This window comes from Salmo trutta, chromosome 13 (genome assembly GCF_901001165.1).
Source record: "Salmo trutta chromosome 13, fSalTru1.1, whole genome shotgun sequence".
Taxonomy (NCBI): domain Eukaryota; kingdom Metazoa; phylum Chordata; class Actinopteri; order Salmoniformes; family Salmonidae; genus Salmo; species Salmo trutta.
Window position 1 is genome coordinate 58,619,838 of NC_042969.1, and position 10,740 is coordinate 58,630,577.

At 39.9% G+C, this 10,740-nt stretch overlaps 1 protein-coding gene across 2 annotated transcripts in view; it reads left to right on the top strand.

Moving 5' to 3' along the window:
* ubash3bb (ubiquitin associated and SH3 domain containing Bb) overlaps positions 1-10,361 on the top strand; it is a 44,305-nt gene extending 33,944 nt beyond the window's left edge. For both annotated transcript variants that reach the window (XM_029772856.1, XM_029772857.1), the window contains 4 exons: positions 6,415-6,559; positions 7,704-7,810; positions 8,166-8,275; positions 8,510-10,361. In XM_029772856.1, the coding sequence (XP_029628716.1) occupies positions 6,415-6,559; positions 7,704-7,810; positions 8,166-8,275; positions 8,510-8,647 (500 nt within the window). In that variant the 3' untranslated portion in view covers positions 8,648-10,361. The remainder of the gene's footprint in view (positions 1-6,414; positions 6,560-7,703; positions 7,811-8,165; positions 8,276-8,509) is intronic.
* Positions 10,362-10,740: the final 379 nt, after the last annotated feature.

A 10,740-nucleotide genomic window follows, 5' to 3' on the forward strand; every position in this document is an offset into this window, starting at 1 on the left:
TTGATGAAGACTTAAAGGGGCAATCTGCAGTTGCTACATCCATTTTGAGGCTGAGGTTGGAGTGTTGTGGCGTCTGTTCTTGCAGCGACACGGTCATTTGTGCTCGTCTCTTCCTGTTTTTGCTTTTCTGTTTAACCTCACTAGGGCGTGTGGGACGCTAGCGTCCCACCTGGCCAACATCCAGTGAAATTGCAGAGCGCCAAATTCAAAAACAGAAATACTCATTAGAAAAATTCAGAAAACATACAAGTGTTATACATGGGTTTAAAGATTAACTTCTTGTTAATCCAACCACGATGTCAGATTTCAAAAAGACTTTACGGCGGAAGCATACCATGCGATTATTTGAGAAAAGCGCCCAGCAGACAAATCATTACAAACAGTTAGCAGCCAAGAAGAGGAGTAACAAAAGTCAGAAATAGCGATAAAATGTATCTCTTAACTTTGATGATCTTCATATGTTTGCACTCACAAGACTCCCATTTACTCAATAAATGTTTGTTTTGTTCGATCAAGTCCCTCTTTATATAAAAAAACCTCAGTTTTGTTAGCGCGTTTTGTTCAGTAAAACACTGTCTCAAACAACAGCTGGTGAAATTGCAGAGCGTGAAACTCAACAAAACAGAAATTCTCATAATAAACATACACAAAAGATACAAATGTTATACACTAGCTTAAAGATAAACTAATTGTTAATCCAACCGCTGTGTCAGATTTCAAAAAGGCTTTAAGGCGAAAGCAAACCATGCGATTATGTTAGGACAGCTCCTAGCCACAAAACACCATACAGACATTTTCCAGCCAAGGAGAGGACTCACAAAAGTCAGAAATAGCGATAATCACTTACCTTTGATGACCTTCATCTGGTGGCACTCCCAGGACTCCACGTTACACAATAAATGTTTGTTTTGTTCGATAATGTCCCTCTTTATGTCCAAAAACCTCAGTTTTGTTGGTGCGTTTAGTTCAGTAATCCAAAGGCACAAAGCGCGCTCTCAACATCCAGACGAAAAGTCAAAAAAGTACAATAAAAGTTTGTAGAAACATGTCAAACGATGTTTACAATCAATCCTCAGGTTGTTTTTGTCATAAATCATCAATAATATTTCAACCGGACCAAAGCTTCGTCAATAGAAAAGGAGAAACAAGAAAGGCGCACTCCCGATCACACGCTGGACTCATGTCTGGAAATTTCCACTGTCCACTCATTGAAAGTGCTGTATCACCCTCATTTTTCAGAGTAAAATCCTGAAACAATGCCTAAAGACTGGCCACATGTAGAAGAAGCCATAGAGTTCATGAACTGGGTCCTAAGTCTTTGTATGGTGGATAGGTTTTCAATGGAAAAACAGCCTTTCAAAATAATAGTAATTCCTGGATGGATTTCCCTCAGGTTTTCGCCAGCTATATCAGTTCTGTTATACTCACAGACATTATTTTAACAGTTTTGGAAACTTTACAGTGTTTTCTATCCAAATCTACCAATTACATGCATATCCTAGCTTCTGGGCCGAGTAGCAGGCAGTTTAATTTGGGCACGCTTTTCATCCAAAATTCCGAATGCTGCCCCCTACCCTAGTGAAGTTAAAGTGTTTTAAAGTTGCGATCTACCTCAACCAACCAAGTTTTTAGTGGTATTAAATCAGATAATTAATAATGAGGCAAATAGCAGTACTTTGGCTGTTAGTTTAATCCGTTTTTGTGAAACGCACCAAACAAGCTGTCGACCTAGCCCTTAATGGATACAGCGAGCCGCAACAGCGGCTATCATACACAAGTGATGTCCTGCTTAATTTCCGACCCTTTGCTGAAAGTCTACACTGCAATGGAATACCACCATTAATACAATCAACGTGTTCCCAATGAAACGCTTCTAAACCAATGAAGTGTGGCAGTAGAGGAGGAATTCAGAAAGGTTTTTGCCTGCCATATGAGTTCTGTTATACTCACAGACACCATTCAAACAGTTTTAGAAACTTCAGAGTGGTTTCTATCCAAATCTACTAATAATATGCATATTCTCGTTTCTGGGCAAGAGTAGTAACCAGTTTAAATCGGGTACGTTTTTTCATCCGGCCGTGAAAATACTGCCCCCTATCCATATCAGGTTAATCCCATAGAAAATCTGTGGAGGGAGCTGAAGGTTCGAGTTGCCAAACGTCATCCTCAAAACCTTAATGACTTAGAGAAGATCTGCAAAGAGGAGTGGGACAAAATCCCTCCTGAGATGTGTGCAAAACTGGTGGCCAACTACAAGAAACGTCTGACCTCTGTGATTGCCAACAAGGGTTTTGTACTAAGTCATGTTTTGCAGAGGGGTCAAATACTTATTTCCCTCATTAAAATGCAAATCAATTTATAACATTTTTGACATGCGTTTTTCTGGATTTTTTTGTTGTTATTCTGTCTCTCACTGTTCAAATAAACCTACCATTAAAATTATAGACTGATCATTTCTTTGTCAGTGGGCAAACGTACAAAATCAGCAGGGGATCAAATACTTTTTTCCCTCACTGTATATATTCCCCCATTTGGGTGGATTCTCCTCTCTAAACATTACATCTTTATTGATAGGCAGGAAGTGATACGGGCAATAAACTGTTCCTTCTCCCTTAATGTGACCTGACCTGACCTCGACCCCCTTACTCACTAAACCACATCTCTCCCTCCTTATCAGTGTCTGCCACATGTGATTACCTTTACTCATTACATTCCAAGCTTAATTTCCTCCACCATATACATTCCTCCTACAGATAACCATTAACTTCTGGTGTAGGCCCTTAGATTATAGCACTCAATATTTCAATAGGATACCTGATAATTAACAATATTCCAAGTTTAGCCAGAACTCATCAGTACACAAACGATTACCAAGCCTCTGACGCAGCACACATTTTTTTTTAATATGCAGACGCCACCACTGTGGAGGGTTTCCTCCACCCAGACCAAGCCTCTCTTCAAGGTTATGATAGAGGAACTGCAACATTTGTCCAGTGGTGTGCAGATAACTTTCTTGAAATAAACGTTAAGAAAACAAAAGAGATGGAAATTGATTTCAGAAGGAACAAAATTCCACTACCCCCTACGAAGATCAATGGGGAATCAGTCGATAGAGTGACCACATATAAGTACCTGGGAATCTAAATAGACAATACACTGAAATTCAATGACTGTGCCTTTGCAAAGATAAAGAAATTGCAACAGATAATGTTTTTTTTATGCAAACTGAACCATTTTAATGATGACCGCCATATCTTACAAATGTTCTATAAATCTGTTCAGAGTGTGCTGTATTTTAGTCTGATATGCGTGTTCGGAAACATGCAAGTAAATGACCAAGTCAAGCTTCAGCGCTTGATTAAGACGGTGGGAACGATAATTGGTATAGACCAAGAATCAGCCACCAACCTGTACACAAAACTCATCCTCCTAAAACTTAAAAGCATTTTACAGGACAGTACTCATCCCCTTCACTCAAAACTCAGTCACAGCAGCAGCCGGATAAGGGGAAAGAGACTTCTTCAAAAGAAAACGAAAACAGATAGATATGGGGACTCTTTTATTCCAACAGCCATTAGGCTGTTTAATAGATAGTCTGTTTGTCCCTCCAGTATATAGTATATTGCACTTTCACTTTAAATGTGTAGCTATTGCACTTTGAATGAATTATTTTGTGTAGTTTCTGTGTTTTCATGTTTTATGTACTTTTATGTGTTTTATGTCTTTTTAAGCACATGACCAAATGAATTTCCCCCTGGTGGGATAGTAAAGTTGATCTGAATCTAATTATATGTAAACAATCTAATGTATAAATGCTTCATAAGCTTACCAACTGTCGTACCCCATCAGAACCAAAATATGTTTTTTTTACTTGAATGTTTGTAAACGTAAACATACACTGTATAGCCTACAAACATGGTTAAAAATATAATTTGATATCATGGATGGTCAGTTCTTGCATCCATACCTCTGTCCATAGCTTTGAAAATGGTTACATTTCTCCGGCCCCATCCCGAAACAGTGGCAGGGTGTACGCTTTGTTATTGTTTCAACCATGTGGCTCAGTTGGTAGAGCATGGTGTTTGCATGGGTTCGATTCCCACGGGGGGCCAGTACAAAAAAAACAAAAAAACATTTTTAAATACATGAAATGAAAATGAAATGTATGTATTCACTACTGTAAGTCGCTCTGGATAAGAGCGTCTGCTAAATGACTAAAATGGAAAATGGAAATGTAACCATGGATTGCCCCTTTAGTGGTTGAAATGTTGTCAATAAACATAGTTGAGAGCATATAATGTGGTCTGGTACTGTCCAGAGCCCCACCCCCCAACCCTTTCCCCTGAAGTACTTACTGTATGTAGATCTGAGAGGGGTTTGATACCATTAGTCAATATGGTAGTAGTTCCCTTTCCTTCTGATGGGCAGTAGCGGTGCGTGGGTAAAATCACTGGGGAAGACAGAAAAAAAAGCCATATTAAAACCTATGTGTTGTGATAATTGCGTTGTTTGCTCTATAACCGGTTAGTTCATATACCTTGCCACCGTGATATATAGTCCTAAGGCCCAGACAATAAGAAGACACAGTGGCAGAATAATTTCAACTGCACCTTTGTTTCATCACAAAACCGGACTCCACAAAGCATATTGCATGTAACAAACAGTGACCAACAGCAAGTTAATGTTCCAACATTTTCAGAATACAAAACAACTATTGATTTAGAACCATAAAAGAGTTACTGCAAATCGCAAAGAAAACAGTAGCTGCCTCCACTATTCCAGCACCATTTCAACTTCAACATATCAACATCATCTCACCTATGCTTAGTCTAATACAGTCTAAAAGATACCAAAAACTATTTAGTCCAATCAACGTAAGCTAAATATGATGCGGCTGTCCATGGTTCTGATTTCTGTGTGTGTGTGTGTGTGTGTGTGTGTGTGTGTGTGTGTGTGTGTGTGTGTGTGTGTGTGTGTGTCTGCGTGCACGTTCGTGCAAGTAGAAAAAACATGTTGGCTCACCCTACTTGTAGAGAAACAGCAATGCCATCCTCCTCTCTTTCATACTGTGTCATACAGTACACGCTTTAATTTTTTGTTGTCCTAGGCAACCTGGCTAAAATGCTTACTCGCTAGCCTAACTTCCTTTCATGGGCAACGTTAGCTAGTTAACGTAAACCTTCTACATCTAGCAAAATATTGAACGTCCATCCTCTCAGGCCAGGGGGACAATGTATGAATGAATGGTTGGATCAGAATTTCCGTTATAATCATTGGCCAGTACAGATAATTAAGTAAAACCACAAGTCCAAATCCCTATCTCCATCCATGGCTAATTTAGGAAAGGAACAATTTTTAGCTAGCTAGCTTGCCACCGGAGGACAACAACACGAGATGCAACAATTCCATTTTTTTTTCTGTCAATGACGTATGCTCTCAATGTGATTTGACGCCAAATCCAAACTGGCTTCCCTTGAGACTTTTTTTGTTGCGCCAGGACCATTCACAATTGAGCTCACTCAGTTTAGCTATTATTTTATATGGGTGGCAACAATGCCATACTCTTTTGGACCAAACAGTATCAGATAGATGGCCTACACATACAGAGACAGAAGGGCGCTGTTTCGCTCGCTCGGATGCATTCTCCGGTGAAATACATTCAGCCTCTTGTGAACTGAAGGAGAATTATGAAGCACAGAGAGCCGAAAGATGAATATATATATATATATATATATATATATATTAGAAAATTATTATTATATATACAGTACCAGTCAAAAGTTTGGACACACCTACTGATTCCAGTATTTTTGTTTATTTTAACTCATTTCTGCATTGTAGAGTAATAGTGAAGACATCAAAACTATGAAATAACACACATGGAATCATGTAGTAACCTATTTTTTTTTAAACAAATCAACTGGCTCTCATGAGGACTGCTGAAGGAAAGAGTGTACAAAGCTGTCATCAATGCAAAGGGTGGCTACTTCAAAGATTCTCAAATATAAAATCTATTTTATTTAACTTTTTTGGTTACTACATGATTCCATATGTGTTATTTCATAGTTTTGATGTAAATATATATATATATATTTTGTTGATGTGTGTGTATATATATATATATATATATATATATATATATATATATATATATATATATATATATATATAGTAAAAATGTTGGTATCCATGAATATACGCCACTGCTGATAGATTAAGGGAAATTGTCTCCATATCGCTTACATTAATCCGATCGTTTCAATCCAATGCTTTCAGATCTACATAAGTGCCTAGGGGCTAGGGACTAGCGGCTAGGGGACTACGGGTTGTTTTTGGACAGGGCTTCTGTGTGTAGTGTAGCAGAGGCTGCAGTCTTCCTCTTTTGCTGATGTGCCTCTCTGTCTCCCCTTGCAGGTCTGCAGCAGGATGGCAAGCTGAAGATCAGAGTGGAGCCAGGGCTATTCGAGTGGACCAAGTGGGTCTCTGGGAGCTCTCTTCCTACCTGGATCCCTCCCACAGACCTGGCTGCATCCCACTTCACTGTTGACACAACATACAGGTGATACAGGCAAGAGTATTTCCTGATTCACCTACAACCTGTACTCTTACTGGCCATTTACACTATACAAGCGTCCCTCGTCTAGCCACGCTAGCCTCGCCCTCATGTGGGTGCAAACAAGCTTGAAAGCAAGCTAGGTAGTGCTACGTATCAACAGCTATTGTCAGCCAATCTAGTAGGGGTTGGAAGCTATGGTAAGATTTGATTGGTCACTCGCATAGCGATATCACCGAGGATTTGAAGAAAATTCTGCCTACCCTTTCCAGCTTCCACGCCCACTCCGGTTCTTTTCCTTTCCTTACATTGAAAATGAACAGTGGTGTAAAGTACTTAAGTAAAAATACTTGAAAGTTATTTTTGGAGTATCTGTACTTTACTATTTATATTTTTGACATATTTTACTTTTACTTCATACATTCCGAACGAAAGTACTCATTACATTTTGAATGCTTAGCTGGACAGAAAAATTGTCTAATTCACACACTTATCAAGAGAACATTCCTGCCTCTGATCTGATCTGGCAGATTCACTAAACACATGCTTCGTTTGTAACTTAAGTTCTGAGTTTTGGAGTGTGCCGTGCGCCTGGTTATGTGTAAATTAAAAAAATAAGAAAATGGTGCCGTCTGATTTGCTTAATATAAGGAATTTGAAATGATTTATACCTTTTTCTTTTGATACTTAAGTATATATAAAACCAAATACTTTTCGACTTTTACTCAAGTTGGTATTTTACTGGGTGACTTTCACTTTTACTTGAGTCATTTTCTATTAAGGTATCTTTACTTTTAGTCAAATATGAAAATAGGGTACTTTTCACACCACTGAAAGTGAACGGCTTCCAATGTTTCACAGCACGATGCCACTTCCATGTGTAAACGCAGAGTTAGGCCCAACCCCTCTAGCCTTGGACCTAGGCACAGCTATAAAGAAACCAGATATATTCAAATAATATGGTCAACATTCCATTAAGACTATCATAGAATATGATGGAGCTACTACGATATTGCCTATGCTTATTTAATTCCTTCTGACCTACGTACATGAAGTAGTAAAGGTAGGGGCTAAGGTTTGTTACTGGACGGGGCCAGAGCCTTTTCAGCCATACCTCTGTCTCACATGTTCTCACTGTTTCTTCCCACAGACCTCTCATACCGATAAGCAAACTTAGCGTGTCGGAGTCCTATGACACGTACATGAGCCGGAGCTACCAAGTGACCAAAGACATTCTGTCTGACTGCAAAAACATGGGTAATAAAGATGCAGGGTTCAGTCACTGCTGTGGCTTTGGATGGGATGTGAATAAAAAAAAACATTCCTGGGTTCAATTAGTACTTATCTTTCAAATCCTTTAGCTGTCCTCGATTGAACTTGCCTGGCGCAATGGAATCAACGGATTCCAAAACGGATCCCAAAAGTGCAAACACTTCTCATCTCCCACTCCACTCTAGACAGGCTCAATCAAACGCTCAGGGTATTTGAAAGAAAACAAATACTTTTTTAACCCAGATGTGATACAGAAACATCATGTGTGGGATGGACATTGGGATTCATTTGGTCCGGGTTGTTCTTCCGTTCCCTCATTTCCTCATCTCCCACTCTGTAGGAAACAACATACTGATTGTTGCCCACGCTTCCTCTCTGGAGGCTTGCACGCGACAGCTCCAGGGCCGTAGCCCCCAGACCTCCAAGGACTTCATCCAAGTAGTCAGGAAGGTCAGCTGGAGTTTATTTTACTCGCTCAATGTGATCTTTTCTTTTGATCTCATTGTGTCTTCCCCCTCACTCTTTTTCACTCTTACTTTCACTCTATGCCGGTCTCTCTGTACCTGTGTTTCTGCCTGTGTTTCTGTCTGTCTCTCTCTCTGTCTGCCTTTCTCTTTCTCCCCCCTGCCTTTCCACCCGTACTGCCTTTGTTGCGGCTGACGAGAGCCTCTTTCCCTCCTGTAGATCCCCTACCTGGGTTTCTGTTCCTGTGAGGAGCAGGGCGACACAGGGGTCTGGCAGCTGGTGAACCCGCCCATCCTGCCCCTCACACATGGACCCAACCACAGCTTCAACTGGAAGGAGACCCTCCTTCAGGAATGACATCCGCTTCCATGGAGAGCAGACTTGCTCAGCCCCATCCTGAGGCTTTAGTTTCTGCTCAAATAACAGTGAGAGACCCCACCAGAGTCAATGGGTGGTTGGACCTGGATGTACTGTACTGTACATATTGTCATTTGACAGTATTGTTGACATTTCTAATTTGACAGTATTGTTGTTAGTGAGAGCAGAGAGAGAAGAGAGTGAAATTGGAGAGGGCAGGGCTACCGTAAGTCTCAGGGCCTGGTTGATTGTGGAGGCTATCACTCAGCAGGCTACAGCAAGCACATGGACCATTACATATGACGCCACTGCGAGTCAACAGTGTGCCAGAAGGGAGTCACAAGGTTGAGAACATTGACCTAAAAAAAATGAGCAGAATTGTTTGTGTTTTGAAAAGCAATTGCATTCCTTGTCCCGCTTGCAGATTAACTGTTGACGAGGGCAAACGTTATCCTCAAAAGCCCTTGACTGTAGCCGCAAGTCATCTCACAGATGTTTCCCAGCGTGGAATCTGTGTTTCTGTGTGTATAAAGTTGATCTCGTTGGGGGAAAAAACCTGCTAAACTTAATCCATGCTCTCTTGAATACTGTACGTACAACCACTTATTCATCCATTTAAACGGATTGCAGTGTGGTCAGTATGATATCTTTTATGACTTTATGGTCACGTTGTATGCTGGTTGTATGAAAACGTTTTGTTAACGTAAGTAACCAGAAAAATACGTCTTCGCCTGGTTGTAATGTGTTATGTGACAAGATAACAACCAACATATGACATATTTACTATGACATCTTGAGCTCGTCATAAAAAATACATCTTTATGTGGTAACCGAGACTAGTTGGAAATCTGGTTGTATGACTTCTTCACAACCAGAAAACTGGTTTACAACCAGTTTACAACCAGAAAATGATGTCATTAAAGACAGCATGTGCCAAATGTTTTTCACTGGGTGGCTTGTCACCTGGTTTGTTTGAAACAGTCTCGATGGCACAAAGTGCACTATTGACAATCACAGGTGAGCCTTGGTGAGGCTGGTGGAATAACCAGTAGTTAGGAACTTGTATGTGTTTGTTTTACCTAATGTAAGGTCTTATGGCAGAATAGTTGTTGACCACTGCACTAGAAAACATCTTTCAGTCTTCCAGTTGTGAAATATCATATACAAAAGACCTGTCCCATGGTAGGGAAATACATGTTTTTCTCAGGTGTAGATTTCATTATGACCTTATACAGTATGTGCATTTCATTGGGCCATGAAAATTGTTGTGAGTGCCTCTTAAGATTTAACCTGATTTCTCTTGATGTCTCAGTGATGTCAGAGAGATGTTCTCTGCTCATTGAGTCAGCTTTTGTTTAGCCTCATCTAAATCTATCTGATCTAGTCTTTCTGCAAATAATGATTATTAAGGAGGCTCTAAAACAATGCTCTGATGCTGTTCTTCCATTGATACATGCAAGTACAATACTTACACGTACAATTACAAATTTGTGAAAAGGCGTCAGTGAGGAACAAAGCAAGCCTACATCAGAGGTTAGCCACATGCACTGTTGAGGAAACCCTGGAAACCTAAAAACTGAGGAGGAAGCCATCTGTGTCAATTTGTGTTAATTTATTTTCTCCAATATTATATTTCCAAATGTATATAATTTAAGAAATAGATTTTTCACAAAAATGCTATAGTTTAGAGGACTAGTGGGCTAAGATGTGCAAAGATTGAAATGAAAACAAACTGATTGAAGGAGGAGATGATACAGTATTCCCTGTATATTCAGATATGAGCATCTCTGAGGTGGGTTCTTTATTTTGTTTCAAATATTGTCTGAATCCCCCCCCCCCCCCCCCCATATGATACTGACAGTATCACTGTTTCAGATATGTAGAAGTTACATATCAAATAAAAAAAAGTCAGGTCATTTTGTTGTGTATTGTTATCTTTTTTGGGGGGGATAGAGAATTCCTTCAACAGTTTGTTCAATACGTAGTATTATGGTTTAGCCACTAGGTGTAAGTGTAAGACCTTTGGAGTTGACTACATACAGTATCTTAGGTGGAAAATGAGCCTGAAGCAGAGGCGTCGTGCCCATATGGGG